At 42.7% G+C, this 16,135-nt stretch overlaps 1 protein-coding gene across 1 annotated transcript; it reads left to right on the forward strand.

Moving 5' to 3' along the window:
* The first annotated feature begins 877 nt into the window (after nt 1–877).
* Nucleotides 878–15,381, forward strand: IL20RB (interleukin 20 receptor subunit beta). Its single transcript, XM_072878408.1, has 7 exons — nt 878–963; nt 6,593–6,730; nt 7,454–7,644; nt 10,554–10,678; nt 13,937–14,087; nt 14,409–14,554; nt 15,162–15,381. Exons 1-7 carry the CDS (start codon nt 878–880, stop codon nt 15,285–15,287), a joined length of 963 nt encoding a protein of 320 aa, XP_072734509.1. The 3' UTR covers nt 15,288–15,381.
* The last annotated feature ends 754 nt before the right edge of the window (nt 15,382–16,135 follow it).

The raw sequence follows: 16,135 nt of genomic DNA on the forward strand, positions 1-16,135 counted from the left end.
TCAGAATTTCATTTAATTCAAATGGCCTTTTGCAGAACATAAAAAGCTTCCACCTAAACTTTGTCTTTCCCTTGGACCCTGAAGAAACCAGCCTCACGAGCACAAAGGTAGCTGCTGCTGCAGCCTTGGAGCCAGCAGGTGGTTTGGGTTTCTAAGAAGGTCTCAGAGCTGCATCCAGCCAAAGAGCCTGCCTTTGCTCAAGAGGCAAGATGGAAAGCAATGGACCTTGGAAGATTGAAAAACCTTGGGATACATGTGCCTACACCAAATCAGATCTGAAAACAGAATGTTCTCCTCAGTACAGACACAAACCAGCTGCCATAAAAATAGTATTTGAAGATAAATTGGAGCACACAACTCCCTCCTGCCAGCCCAGAGGCACACAGTCCTTCACCAGTCGTTTGTGAAAGGTCTGCTGTTACAGGCATGCCTTAGTAATACTGGGGAACTTTCCTGGTGCTTGGAAGCATCAGGATTTTCTAGTTTGGGGGCTGAGCAGAAAAGTGAGCATTTACAGCTATATAAACTACATGGAAATATCCAATGAAACCTGTTTCCTCTTTATAATCTTTGTTTTTGTTTGTTACATATCTTTGTTTAACACATATAATTGCTAACTAAGTGAAACAGAGTTACACCATCTAGCTGAGCAGTTGCACATACCTGTAAAGAAATGCTGGCATCGGATTACCCAGCCACTCCTTGTAACTGCACCCTTACAAACAATGTATGTACGTCTTTGGCATTGGCGCAGACAGGCAGAAAATTGGTGTTTGCAGTATTCCTCTGGAGTCTCCACTTTGCTCACATCATGGCTGGCTCAGACAAGGCTCCCTGTCTACGAAGTGAAATTTCTGAGCTGCAAAATGGGGCATGAATGTGGGAAAAGGTGACAAGTGTGAGCAAAATGTCACTAAAGCTCATCTGCTTCTTCCTCTGCGCTCTGATTGCACCAAATCTCACAGGTAAATGGCTAAAATATCTTCAGTTGACTTAAGTCAGAAGACAAAGGGGTTGTGAGAAAGAAAAAGTTTTTTGTCCTTTTGTTAAACATGCCTTTACAAAACTTAAGCCAAATAGTATGAGGTCAGGTGATCTTGAATTTTAATTCTTGTCTAAAATTAGTACTAGAATAAGCCAATGAGAAAGACAATCCATAAATTCTATGTTCTGCAAGTCAATTCTGAAATCTAAAGGGGAATTTCAGTTTGAAGGAAATTAACTTACTAATGCTGTATTTGTCTCTGCTCTTTTGCTGTTCTGTGAGAAGCTGAACTTTCAGTCCTCTTCTAATGCTGATCTCTTTGAGCACAGGGGATGCCCTGCCTGTGGAGTGGATGCAGGGTCAGAGAGGAAGGGTATAAAGTGTTAATTAATAGCTCAAAAATGTTCACTGAGGGTCTCCTTTACTGTGAGAGGAGGTTGTGCAATTTGTAATCTGCTTCTCCAAGTAAATGCTAGGCTCCAAACACATCTCCTAGGAGTTTGGCCTCAGATCTCCTGGCTACACTTCAGTGGTTTTGCGATGGTCAGTCCTCTAGAAAGCAAACATGGCTTGCCAGTGTGCTCGGATTTTGCTCAGTTCTGTCTTTCTAAATGTGCCGTCTTAGCTCCTGAATTCAGGTTGTGTCTTGCTCCATTTTGTTCTTTGCCTCAGAAAAAAAAAATTTTATAGCTTCCTTGGCCAGCAAAACACTTTGGATCATGATTTATAGTTTTTAGTTGCTAGGTATGGAAAGCACTGACTCAGCGTCAGTTGGATATGCTCTGAAAGTTTATTCTGTGGAATAGGGAAGATTATGACAAATGTTTTTTAAAAGATGGCAAAGCTGGGCAACTACTCTTTAAAGAAATTTGGTTTTATTTTTACTGTATTTTTGTTTAAGGCCCGGCTAGTTGTGTGATGTTTCCGCACAGGAGCAATGTTGCCTGTGTGTGTAGTGACTGCCAGCCTTGCTCAGCCGCATACTCATCCACTTTTGTCTTCTACACTGTGACAGACAGTAGGAGAGAAAAGTGGGATAGCTCGCACTGTGTCCCCCATTCTCTTGGCCTTGACTTGAAATATGAAAATTTGTGTCCTAGTCTCCCTTTTGAGCAAAGAACATGTTTTGATTGAATGTTTATGTCTAAATCTGCCCCTGTGGTTGCGCAGAGCAGACACCAGGTTAGAAGACAGTGTTGTTCCCATCTAGCACAGGAGTCCAGGCTTTGTATCCCGGGTGCTGGGGAGAAAAACAGGCAAGGGGGTATGTACTAGGGTCTTGCCTTTTGCAGTCAGGTTGTGCTATCAGCAAATGAGGGAGGGGATGTTCCCAGAGCCTTCAGGTTAGAGTTATAGCCAAAGAGATTGTTTAGCATAATTTATTATTGTTGTCTAAAATCTACGTTTCTAGGAGTTAAAGACCTATGGCTTTCATTCTCACCATTTAGCTTACAAAGAAATTCCTTTAGCTTTTTGGGGTGTTACAGACATTACTCTATTTTCTCGTCACCTATATTTCGAGTTCAGAATTCCCTTGTCTCTTTCCCCTTCACTGAAATTTCCTCAAATGCAGAGAGGCAGACCATGCTCAAAGATACAAGAAGCTGGTGACATTGTTGTCCTCCAGGTTAGAAAAAGGAGATTAAATGGTACAATGCTTGGGATTGGGTACAATGCTTGGGTACAATGCTTATTAGCACAGCAGTAAGGAAAGGTTTCTCAGTCCTGTATATAAAATTTTAAGGGGCATGCCAGAAAAAGCACAGATGAGGGAAAGCACTTCTGAACAATATGCAACACTGATTCTGGAGTTACTGTTTCTTCTTGTGTTTGTTGAGCCTCTGAAAGGAGAAGCTATTATGAATAAAGAGGTAATTTTATTAATATTTTTGCAGTGTTCACTTACATTTAGCAGGAAGTAGTGGTGATAGTAGTGATGAAGTGACAGCAAGTAATGATGAAGTACTAGTGATGAAATATTATTGTGTTCTTTATTCACAGAGAAAAAAGAGTATCAAAATCTATCCCAGAGTAATGGAATTTTATCAGGGTTTATTTAAGGCATTTTAAACTGAAAAGACAGACAGACAAATGTACTGGACTTGATCATGAAAATGTTTCTTTTTTATAATTGTAGATTCTTTAAGTTTAACACAAAGAGGAGAAAAATGTTAAACAAGAGAAGTCATCACCATTCTAAATGGAAATCCATTCTTTGGGTAACAAATGAAATGGAATATACTGCTTATAGGGTAGGAGGCAAAAATGCTATTTACAGAGAAAATCTGGACATGTCTTTTCTTTGGCATGACTGGAGACGTTAGGGTAAGAGTCAGTACCCTGGCTTGAAAGACTGTAGTTTGGCTTTTCCTGTGAGGCTATTTACATGCTGCTTGTGAATCCAAAATCAAATGGAAGTGGTTTGCAGCCCCGGGCTAACAGCCTTCTGGGTCTTGCCTGCTCTCTCTGTCAAGTTGTCTCCTGCACTTTGTATGATTGTTGTTTCTTTTCCCTTCAAAATGCATAGACCAGAGTTAATGGAGTATTTTAGTACTGAAACAACATACTTCACTGTTTATATTTGGTGCTTTCCCTGTTTATAGAATCTAGAATTGTCTCTTCTCCCAGTGTTAAACATGTATTTGCTTACAAATGTTTTTGTGGGCTGTGGCAACAGATGGATTGGAGAAACCATGAATATAATTTGTTTGGATATGACACAGGATACGTTATGTCTAGATCAACAGTATTTTGTAAGAGCATGAACCTCTCTTCCAAACTACAGCTTTCAGCATGGCTCTGGGTCCCAGGCAGAAAGCAGGGAAGTGCATCATTGCTTTTATTGCTCAGGGACCCCATTTAATTTGTGTACTGGATGAAAAGATCTCAAGTTTTAGCTTTACGCCTTTTTGATTCAGTCCTGAGGGCTGTCCACTGTGTTTGTAGTAGGGCACGGTTATGCAGTTACAAACATCTCTGTACATACAATCAAGTGAGACATACTAAAGCTGAATCATAAGTTTCACTTTAGTGTATTTATTATTTAATTATTTAACCTTACAAGCACAAAATCTTATAATTTTTACATGTAACAGCTACAGACACATATATATGTATACTTATGCCCACACAGATATCTGTTTCTATATTCTTTGATTATGAAAGGTAAAGAATATCTTTCTCTAGGGGTGCAGTTTCCTTCATCTCAGGGCAGATGTCCAAACTAGTGCACCATTCATGTGAACTATGTGTCCATAACACTATACCCCACCACCATCATCTTACCTGCAGTGCCGGAGACTTAGTTACCTGACACTAAAGTGCAAACACTCCATAGCACTGAATGAATAGCTGCTGTGCGCTATGGCTTTGCCGCACAAGGTATGTGGCCCTGTAAAAATCAGCAAATATGCTCTTTAGATAACACACATGAGTATTAGGTTTTTATATATCTTATTTTTCTTGGAGAAGAGTTCTTACGAGTAGCAGAATTTGTGCCCATCCTGAATCTATTAATATCAAAAAGAAACTTAAATCACTGATCTCAATTTTTATAGAGACACATACATTGTCATTAGGCCCAGGGTTTTTCCTAATGAAGGGAAGAAAGAAACCTTAGTGCCTGTATACAAACTTTTGTGGTTCAGCTGAAGTGAGGTGACAGGTCTCACTGCACCAATAGAGTCATCACTGGTTTTGCCAGCAAACCAGGAAAACAGTGTACTAAGCTAAGCATAGCCAGAAAATGAAGATTGGTCTCAACCAGACACTAAACAATCTTTAGGCCATTAAAAGATATATAGTCCGATTCAGAACTATCTTCTTTTAAAATTGGTTTCTAGACAGTTTAATAAGATAGGGTTCGTTCAGTACTGTTGAATACAAAAAAATATATATCAAAAATATCCTAAAGTCAAGGACTTAAAAGATTAGGAAGACTCCAGTGCAGTTCACCCCTGTTCAGACCTGGAACATCATTGTGTGCATGAGTCATGTGGAAAAACTAGTGTCTGATCATGTAACTGAAGTCTGTTACGTAATTCATGCACTTAGGTATGCCAACTCCCAAAATTAACATGGGAACCAAAAGGACAAGGAAAAGTAGTAGCAAACAATCTAAACGTTGAGAAGCATGGAGAATACAAGAGACCAAATGGGTGGTTGAGCTGCACAGTGAAGGTCAATAAGGATGGGGTTTTTTTAAAGACAAAAAGTGCCTTGACAGTAGTATGGACCTCCAACTGGACAGAAGCGATAGAACTGCTGATATGGCAGACAGTGACTCTTCCGCTATCTAAATGGCAAGGAAGAAAGCTTCTCATCCCATAGATATCTGACTTTTAGCTTAAAGAATGGCCGAGCATTGTGTCAACAGATCCATATAACTTATGCCAAAGAATCATAAAAGAGTTGGCATCAAGGTTCTCCACATCATTAGTGATTTTATAAAGATATTAATACAGGGAGTATTCTAAGGGCAGAAAGAAGGCCGATCTTGTTCCAATGCTTTAAAAGAATAATTATCATTAAAACATTGCTCATGGACTTGTCAACCTGGTTTTGATCCTGCGTAGAACAACTGACATTAACTGGTTAACTTTGTAAACACAGCTTAAAAGAAGTCACCCTCTTTTAATGACAGTTAAAGACTAATGGACCTTGTTAAGTGAAATAGATGTAATTAAAAAAAAAAAAAAGAGGAAATAGTCTTTAGGTAACATAGATACATTGTGATAGAACAGGTACCTTCTTTCTGGGAGAGTGTTGAAATGGCCACTGCTACACTGGGTTGGTTGAAACCGCTCCATCCATTCCTCTCTTCCAGTGGTTCCTTGGGAACCATTCCCTGCTGAGCAGAGATAATGTAATTTTCTTGGGACTGGAAAGTAGCAGAATAGAGATAAGTCTGTTCCCATAGTGTAGTGCAGGATGTGCCCATGGGGAATCCTGCCTTCTGTGCTCTGGTCCGAACACTGCTAAGGATTTTACATTAAGATGCCATAGGATAAAATTAACTAAGCTGTAGGTACCATCCCATACTTATGCTTTGATGATCTCAGAGTAATGTAATAATTTCATTTATAGTCCATTGAATAAGTTTATTCTGTTAAGAGGTACTTTGATTACAGCCTACAAGCACTTACATTATTAGAATCCTGCAACATGAAAAAAGCTGTGCCAGAGCTAGGATCTTCTACAGCATCCAGTCCAGTCAAGGCAGGAAAAAATTAGCACATTTCTAACCATGACATCCATTAGAACAGTCTATAGAGTGCAATAGAGTATCTGTTACTTGACTTCATTAAACCGAATTGGATGGCTTTATAAAAGCTTGACCTTTTCTCACTGTTTTACTGATACAATGAAAAACTCTGAAATAATAAAAAGGCATGCTTTGCCTTTCTGTAATCAGTGCCAGCCTAACTGCTCTGTCATTTGCTCTTTGGTTGTCATTTCTTCTCTGTAAAACACTTTCAAACACTGAAGTGACAGTAGTGAAATGAAGAGTCTGTTTTTCTGATGCAAAACACAGTTTTGCACTATTCTTCTAAGCTTTTTTCTAGTACAATTATATACCTTTTTTCTTTTTCTTTTTTTTCTTTTGCTGGGAATTTTAGGTGAAGATGCTTTGTTGCCAGCACCTCAGAATATCTCTATTCTTTCTACCAACATGAAACACTTCTTAACTTGGAGTCCTGTGATCGTCCAGGGAGAAACTGTGAGATACTCTGTTGAGTTTCAGGGGTAACTCCTCATTTTTTTCTTCTTCTTTGCTCTTTGAACACTGTTTACTTAGACTTAAAATCCTGCACTGTTTGGATGTCTTGAGAACTATTCAGTTCACAAGCATAAGAGAAGTTTGATACTCCAGCACTGTTGATCACAAGTAGGGGGAAAAAATCTTTTTGCTCCAATTCTGAGACCATTTACAGGTTAATAGATACATGTGTAATCCAAGGTGTGCATTAAGCCCACATATGAAAACTGTTACTCTCCAAAGAATTAAAAAGTTAGGAAGATTAGCAACAGTTTATTTAGAAGAGGAAAGAGAAAACATTTGAGATTTATTTGGTGTTAATCTTTTAAACATTTAACACACATTACAGGAGGTTTCTGATACATTTTGAGCTATGACTTGTATCACAGTATGGCTTTGGAATTCTGGTTTACCAGGGATGATTAAGTCAAGTGAGTGGGCAGGATCTGATGCATCAACACTGCGTTGGCTATCCCTACCTCCTACAATATCATGTTGCATTTGGCTCATGAACAAGCTGGCTCAGGGAGATTTTCTCTAGATAAGATCTAAAACATACCCATACTGTTTTCATACACTCCTGGTATTCCAGCCCCAATGTATCCCAGTACTGGTTTTACCTGGAAAGAACTAGCAAGCAGCCTTAGCCCATGTCACAGATATACCTCCTATCAGACTGTTGCCTGTCTGTTTTCTTTTCCTCTCCACAGGGAGTATGAACGAGAGTACGCCAATGAGAGCTGGATTCCCATCTGTGAATGTTCACTCATCACAGCCACAGTGTGTAACATCACAGAGGATATCTCAGCCACTGTGGCCTATAACCTGCGTGTAAAGGCAGATGTTGGTGCTAGAAGATCAGAGTGGGGCACCCTGAAAGGTTTCTTCAATCGCATCACAAGTGAGTCCTGCTATTTGGCTTAAGCTTAATTGGTCGTGTTAATTTCTTGGACTTCAGTGCTGAGGGATTGCTCACATGCATGTTTGTGTACTGTGCATGTCACACAAAGCCCATAAACGCACAGAGTACATCGTACTTCTCAGCTCCTCTCATGCTGGGTTGGGATGTTTCACTCTTAGACAGCCATGCTGTGTTCTTGGACATGAGTTCCTCCTGAGGCAGGGGCAAATTTACCAGGGCTTGAATTTCAAGGACTTCAAAGATAGGTAAGAAGACTCCAGGCATTTCTTTTGGCAATTTGGCCACTCTTGCCCCTGATTTCAAAGAGTTCTGATCAATCAGGGTTGCTGTCAGTGCTCCATCTAATCTGTGTCATCTAGTCACTTCTGAGGGTCCAGAACCTGATCCTATGGAAGCGCTTACTCTAGAAAACAGCCATGTCACCCTCTATCTGCCTCATGCTGTCCTGGAAGTCCTCATCCCTTCCAGACACAATTCCCTCCTCCCATGTTGTCAGATATACAAAGTAACCTCAGAAGAGGAAAGAAAAATGGAAACCGTAGCATTGCTGCAGTCCTAGCAATGCAGGGTATTTCCTCCATACCCTTCCAACTCCTGCAAAGCTTGAGGTCCAGCTCAACCCAAGGATCAAGTTGCAGCCTAAAATTAGCATACTATTTCCAGTGTTCCTGTGGAATCATTACCTCTGGTTCTCTGCCATGTAGTCAACTGCTTTCAGCAATAAAAACTGTGGTGAAAAACCTCTGTTGAGGTCACTATTAGAGTGCAACTCTCAGTCTGGGATGGGCAGCAGTCATCAGTTCTACCCAGGGAAGGAATTGCCTGTCCAAGGCCAGAGTTGACCCTATCTTAAACCTTCATCCGTCATTGGAAGTTAGCTACTACTTCATGAGTGAGCAGTCCTCACTCATACAGAGCACTTAGTCAAAGCAGCGCCATCAGAAGTGCCACCTAAGTGTGTGAGTATGTCTCTTGGTGTGGAAGTGTTTTCTAGATAGTGCTTTAGATGAAAAATCATTCCCTTTTGCAGGAGCTATGGTGGCACAGAGTTGAGCCATGAAAAATACTTCCCTTTTCCAGCAGCTATGGTGGCACAGAGTTGAGCCACAGACCACACTGCTAGGCAGAGATAGAGGAAGGATATTCCTTAGCTTGACCCTCTTCATGAAGAAAAGCAGCAACTTTCTCATGGCACAGTGAAGTATTTGACAGCTTGGTCCTGTGTCTTAGAGACCTCAATACAATCCTCTGGCTAAGCTGTGAAAGTTCAGAGGATACAGCTTGCAACAGGCTGCAATGTGAATATGCATATATGGACAAACGTTTAAAGGAGGAAGAAAAGTCACTGTAAGTTCTTGTACTTATGCATTTTTACTTCTCACTTTCTCTTGTCTCTGCTTTTGCACCTCTTAGGAAACCTGTCACTGAGTCTGAGAGGAACTAAGGAGTTCAAAGCACAGCCCACAGGTTCTGCATGTGGTTCGTAGACAGTCAGGGCACCAGCACAGCCCACAGTACTTCTAGACTATAAAAGCTCCAGTGTCAAAGCCCTCAGTGTAGATACACACAAAGTATGATAACACATGGAAAACACTTTTAAAAGATCTTCCTAAAACTAACAATTTAGTCAGTCTTACTTCTTCATTTATCAAAATTCAGATAGTTGGTATCCAGTGTGCCAGCACAGAGATAAATATAAATGCTCCTGTTTGGTTAGTAGTTGCATCTTGCAATGTCCATTTGTTAATACATTAGCCCAAGATTTATTTTTGACCTCCAAATGATGTTATCGCTTTTTTTTTATTTTGAGACATCATGTTAAGCAGATTCTCAGCTTTTAATTTAGAATTATAAAGTAGTTTTCCAGATGTCCCATTTGTGGCATACTCATCATGAACTCATGAACACTCATCATGGATTTTATGTTTTCATATTGCTCAGTATTCATGGCAATTCACTGGATGTAAGAGCAAATTCTGTTAAGAACATCTCTTCCCTGTGTTCCTATACATTGCTCTCCTTCCTTTCTTGAAAGCAAGGAGGTTGAAACCAGTTTCAGCTACAACAGGGTGGTAAAGAATGGCATAGATAAGTAGCGCAGATATGGTCTTTGTGCTGCCTTGGTTCCCAATTCTCAAATGTACAGCATGTAGTTTCATCCATGCTTGATTGATTCTGTTTGTTTTACTATTATTTCTCAGACTGAACCAAGCTTTGAATATCAAAGTAAGCATGAAGCAAATCACCTACAGATTTACTTGCATACATTTACAAAAACTTAAGTCACAGCAGGTCATCCGCCCAAGTCTAGCCAAGACCATGTAGATACTAAAAGAAAACCAGGATTCATGTGAACTGCCAGAGTTATACTGAGGCTCATACTGAGGATCATACTGAGGCTTTTTCCTTCACCTTTGAATAACTGCCAAAATTCCCATGAAGAAGCAGTGGTTTCACAGCTCCTGTTCTGTATGTTAGTGCTAACCTAATGCCCAGGAGCAGAAGAACTGGCCTGATCTGGTGCCTCAACTTCTGGTTGCCCAGCTGGTTCTGCTGCTGTTGATCACACAGGACTCTCAGGCCAGACACTTCCTCCACTGGACATAATTCAAAACCTTTCAAGTTCTGTGCAACTCAGCTATTGCCAAACTCCTGTTTGCAATGCCGGTTATGGTCCTCCTCCTGCTCCAAGTCTGCTACAATATCTAGATATACTGGGAGGTAGGGCAGAGAGAAGTTTCTGCCCCACTGAATCAACTAGCTGTTATTCCAGATTGATGTTACTGTGGTCATGATGGCAGCTTCACCTCCTCTCCTAGCTGGGAAAGGGAAGACAATTTTTAAGGGTTGCCTCTGATGTGATAATGGTGCTCTCTCTGTGTTGGCAGCTTCCCTGACCCCACCTCTGATGAAGGTCATAACAGATGGGTATCATTTACTAGTGGAGCTGGAAGACATGGGGCCTGCCTTTCAGTTCTGTGTTCTCTATTGGAAGAAGGGCCAGGAGAGTAGGGTGAGTTTTACCCTCGGGTTTTGGGCAATAACAGAGAGCGCACATACAGAGTGAAAGCATACAGACATTGCCCAGGGCCTGTTTGCCAGTCCAAGCTCCTGCTGTGAGGCTGGAGGACCTGCCTGGAGTCAATATGCCATATTCCTCTGCACATACCAGTGGGTTGCTTTTACCCCCATGGAGAAGTTTGTCTGTTCTTTCCACATTTCCTTCTCCGGGAAGAGGAATCAGGGGAATCCCCTCAGGGACCTCAACTATTGAAAGAAACCAGAAGTCACGAACTGAAAGTGTTTATGCTGACCTTCTTCTTTGAACATCATCTGCTTTACTCAGACTGAGATTAAGGTGTCACACTGAGGCTGACAAAGTTCTCTCAGTTTTTCGTAATGCAGCTTGCCTGTGACAGTGAGCTGTAACTTGCTTAGCTGAGGGCATTGCTTACACCTGGGTAATACTGAAGCAGTGACAATTTGTGTTCCATTCAGGTCCTTCTGTTTTCACTAGACATCACTTTTATTTTTTTCTCCTGGGAACTTCGTGCTTCCATAGCACCTAAGAACATAAAAGCGTGAAAGCAGCCATATAAAGTCAGACCATGGGACCATCAAAGCCAGTATCTTCTCTCTGCCAGTGGGCAATGGAGATGACCGAGGAAGGTAATAAGGAGAGGGCCTGTGTGTAATTACACTTAGATTATTTTCTGAGATTTCAGAGACACAGGTGCAGGAAATTCCTGAGCCAGAACTGGTGTCATTAATAGCCCTTGATGAATTTTTGTTCAAGCCATGTAACCTTTAGCCTGTACAACTTCCTGTAGTCAGGAGTTCTGCAGCTTAACTGTTGTGCAGTCTAAATCTTGGTTTAGGAGAGAGAGAACAGTTATTTCCTATTTACTTTCCCCACCACTCTAATAGTTTTATATTGTGTGTCTCTTTCCAGGCCAAGGACTCCCAGCCTACTTAGCTGTTCCCTATGGAAGCCCTTCCAGCTCTTTTTGTCTTTACCAAGGTGGGCAGGGAGTAGACCTTCATAGTTGAAGGTGCAGGAGCACTACTGGTTAGCACCATAGAAAAAAACACGTCTTCACATTCTTTTCTTTTCCCAGCAATTGTTAACATGTGTGACTAACACAGAGCTGACTATTCCATGCAACCTGAACCCCAAGTTCTTGTTTCTGATGGGGGATGCTCGACTTAAGGTCAAGTCACTGACTGTGTAAAAATGAAGAGGAAAAATTCTCATGAGCATCATTTCACATTTATCTGTGTTGAATTTCATTTGTCATTTTATTACAAGGTCCTCCTGCAGTTCTTCACAGTTGGCTGTCATCTTTACTATTCTGAAGTGGTTTTTTGGTATTATTAGCATGTACCAGTTTTCATTTTTCTTCCAGACGATCTGCAGTAATACAGTGGTGAGCACAGATCTGCATGGGTCTCCACCATGACCTCCTTCCACTCCGAGAAAGGATTAGCAATTTAACTATACAAAAGTCTGTCTTCTATCAAGAAGCAACAGGAGCAGGGCTGCTCTCTATGAGCCAGGAGCCAGGAGCCAAGGGTGATCCCAGTGCAAGCAGTGCCCTCCCCAATGAGGCATAGACCCACGAGGTCTGACCACAGTGGGCAGAACCAGGTACTGGTAACAGGGTCCATCAGCAGTCCCAGACAAGGCAAGCAATGAACCAGGCCCAGGTTCCATACAGGGACCCCAGCCAGAAGCAAAAGGGAGATAGGACCAGAGACAAGGCTGGAGGACAAGGCTGCAATGTACTTAACCAAGGGTCCATCCAGGAGACAAGCTACATACAACGTAGGTCCAAGGTCCATCCTGGAGACAGGTCTGGAGGCACACACACCTCCAGCATAGCTCAGACAGGAACTGAGGGTCCTGGGCTGAGCTTCAATGGGTCTCCTGGGCCATGGACAGGAGGGGGAAGATGGTGGCGGGGGCAGGCAGGGCTCGTCAGGCAGCCCTGACCAGCCCATTGCAGCCTCATTAGTGCACTCAGAGCTCTGATGCCTTTGTATCTCATGGCTGTTAGTTTAATAGGCTTTTGAAATAGATCTTCTTGACTACCTTTTGGAAATCCAAGTAAACAAGATCAACCTTGTCCATGAGCTTTCTGACACCTTAGAAAGAATAATAGGTTTGTGTGTGGTTTCCTTTTACGAATGAAATGTTAACTCTTCTTCAGTATATGATATTAATCACCTAAACATTAATTCCAAACTTCAGAATGGTTTCTACCAACTGGACTATCACAAGCATCAGGTTTGCTGGTCAGTACATGTCCAGTTCTCTGCTGGGACTTTTTAAATTTTTTTTTTAATAATTGTCACATTTGACATGTCTGATTTGAGATTTTTGCAAGAGGTTACACACCCCAGGCAGTCATTGACCTGATTTTGTCCTTGAAATCTTTTCAAACTAATGGCCCTCAAGATCATGTTTCTGTGGAGAAGGATATTTTGATGGAGAGAAGGACTTGCCCTTCCAGGAGAGCCCTACTGGCTTCTTGGAGGTGTCTGTACGTGTGTGATGCGGGAGGCTGATCAGGCCTGCTGTGAGCGCAGGCTTTGCATCTGCAACACAGCAAGAATTAGGAGCAACTAGCTAATTGTTACCTGTCCTCTCATGACTGGTGAGACTGGGAATAGCAACTTCATTTTGCTAGCAGTTAATGGAGTCCTATTTATTGCAAGAAAATAATGTACTGGTGTTCATATGGGTTGCTGAATTGTGTTACAGTTGCACACACCAAATTAACTTGCTCCTCACTAGCCCAGTGCGTCCCCTCTCTGTGCTCCAGAGTCATGGCCCAGCTCTCACACCCCTATCACAGCATGATTCTGGCACTCCTATCATATCATGCTAGCACAGGCATGATTTTGGCATCCCAGCAAAAACTCAGATCAGTCAAGACCTTAGTCATCAAGCCCTTACACCAGGGGAGTAGGTCATGGTCTAGTGTTGTGGCCCAGCATCATCATTATGCCTCTTTGACTCACATCTCTTTCTTTCCATCCCCTCCTACACTTCCAGACATGTGTGGCCTCATTCTGCACTCCCCTGTGCTTCCTTGTCTGCTGCTTTTCTCCCTCTCTTATTCACACAATCCTCTCTGACACTTCCTGCTCGTATTATTTTCCTTCCTTTTCTCCTTGTAAAGTCTGGGCTAGCATCATGTTAAGACTCCTGTTCTCAATTAGGTCCTTGCCCTATGTTCTGATGCTCTCTCTCCTGGGCCTGTGGCAGATGCAACAGAAGGTGGTGAAAGAGGTCAGCTCTGTGGTTCACCTGGACACCATGGAGGCAGGATCTGACTATTGTGTAAAAGCTCAGACATACGTCGAGGCGATCAACAGAAGCAGCAGCTTCAGCCAGATGCAGTGTGTGAGGGCACAAGGTAACAGCCAGCCTTCCTTCCTACTCCCCTCATGTAGTCATGCCCAAGAAGGATAGCTCACAGCTCTTCTTTTTGTTTCCACCCAATATCTCCTGTCTTGTTTGTGAATGTGCTGCCTGTTTGTTCCTTGGGGGAGGTAAAAAAAGGAAGACTCAGGAGTGCAGCTGCCTACACTGGCACTTGTATCCTTCCCTAGAGTGTGCCAACAAAGGATCTCACCAGGGTGCGTGGGAAGAGCAGCCGCAGAGGGTGCAGGCTGACTGCATTGAGTGGTCGGTCCTCACAGTCTCTGAGAAGTTTTGCTGCTTCTGTTGTTTCTAGGTGGCAGATCCGTGTGGCTGGTTACTGCCCTCATCTCCTCTGCTGGCTTTGCTGTGGCTGCGTTGACCCTGCCTTTCCTTACCTGGAAAACAAGTAAAATCTTTCAATATTCCTGCTGCCCTGTTGCTGTCCTGCCAGAAACACTGGTAACTTTTTTTACTGTGTTTTATTGGTTTTTAGGGTGCTGGGTATTCACAGGAGCATGGGGCAGGCAGAAAAAGCAGACACATGCATAGGAAGCCTTGCTCACTCCAGTGTGATGAGCTGAGCTGCAGGGGTCAAGCAGCCCACATGAGTTGGCTGCACGGCTGTCACTGCCTTCGGCCTAGAGCCCTGAAGAGGGAAGATGCTCCTGGTGCCTGTGGGGAAGCAGCTTGGGAGGCATGGACTGACCCTGCCTGACCAGCTGCTCCCTGAACAAAACAGCTGTGTCATTGGCAACGCTGCTCCATGTCCCCTGGTACCAGGACTGAGATTCTCAACTCCTTGGTGAGGAGAAACCAATAATCAAAAGCAGCCTCTTTTCTCACTCACTCAGGAGCAGTATGTTTAAGTCAGTAACTTAAATGTGCTGTCCAGTTCAAGTGAGAATGCAGGCAGCAGCTTTTGTGGCTGTGGGTTCCTGAGCACTGGGTCTCTGGGCAGTTGTGGCAGGAAGTTGTGATAGGAAGAACAGTTTGTGGCGAAAAGTAGAAGGCAGCCAGAATAGCTCATCAGCCTGAGGGTGTTTGAGTGACTGCATTTGTTTTACAGAAAGTATCAGAGCCGCCCACCCAGCTGATACTGTGTGGCAGTGAAGCAGCTGAGCAATGTGACCTGATGGTGCGTGTGATGCCCTCAGAAGAAGTTCTCCAACTGTGGATTCAAGAGACACTTTAGAGCACCCCAGAAAAAAACAGCCTGTGGAAACAGATCTAAGCATAGCTGGCAGACTGTGCCCCAGCCACTTTCCTCAGAGTGCCAACAAGTAACATTGTTTTCTTTGTGTCTAAAAGCTGCTGCAAACCAAAGGTGTTGCGTGTGATGCGCACGTGACCTCCTCTGGTCCTCTTTGTAGCATCTTCATCCATCTACATAAAAAGCAAGTAAAGGTCACAGGTGACAACTGCCAGTTCTATACTTTCCCTTCATATCCATACCCATATCCAGACATGAGTTAACTCATGTTCCCTTTACCTCTGTCAGCCACACTGATGGTCCCAAGGCAGAGCCCATGCTTCAGCCACTGGGATTTCACCAGAGCAATAAATGTAGAGCGCAGTCCCTTAGTTCCAAACCATTTCAGCCTCAGTATTTTTGCCTCAGTATTTTTAAAAGAAATTAAGCAGCCAGTAAGAGCTTCTTACATGGCTAAACCAGCTGGAATAAGCAGGAAAAAAATTGCTTTCAGGCCTGCAGGCCCTGACCTGTGGTTACACTCATTGAAAAGGATGTTGACAGTGACTGGACACAACATAATAATTTGCTCTATGTGACATAACAATGTATGGTGCCAACAAAACTTACAGACAGCGCCATGAGGGATGGCTGGGTTTCACCAGTGCTTAGGGCGGAGTGATGTGAGAAACAGCCAGACTTCAAAGATGGTTGGAGGGAGCATTGAGAACCTTTGGGGGAGCAGAGCTTTGCAAGACCAGCAGCATCGCTAATACTATATAGGTCCAAGATCACCTAGGCAGGGTGTCAAAAATATGAAAGCTGGGTATGCATGAAGGAAAACTAGGACC

Source organism: Ciconia boyciana, chromosome 13 (assembly GCF_034638445.1).
Source record: "Ciconia boyciana chromosome 13, ASM3463844v1, whole genome shotgun sequence".
Lineage (NCBI taxonomy): Eukaryota > Metazoa > Chordata > Aves > Ciconiiformes > Ciconiidae > Ciconia > Ciconia boyciana.

Coding starts and splice junctions, on each gene's coding strand:
- IL20RB (XM_072878408.1), top strand. CDS start 878: ATGTGGGAAAAGGTGACAAGTGTGAGCAAAATGTCACTAAAGCTCATC. Junction 6,731..7,453: donor TACTCTGTTGAGTTTCAGGG/GTAACTCCTCAT, acceptor TCCTCTCCACAG/GGAGTATGAACGAGAGTACG. Junction 14,088..14,408: donor GCAGTGTGTGAGGGCACAAG/GTAACAGCCAGC, acceptor TGTTGTTTCTAG/GTGGCAGATCCGTGTGGCTG.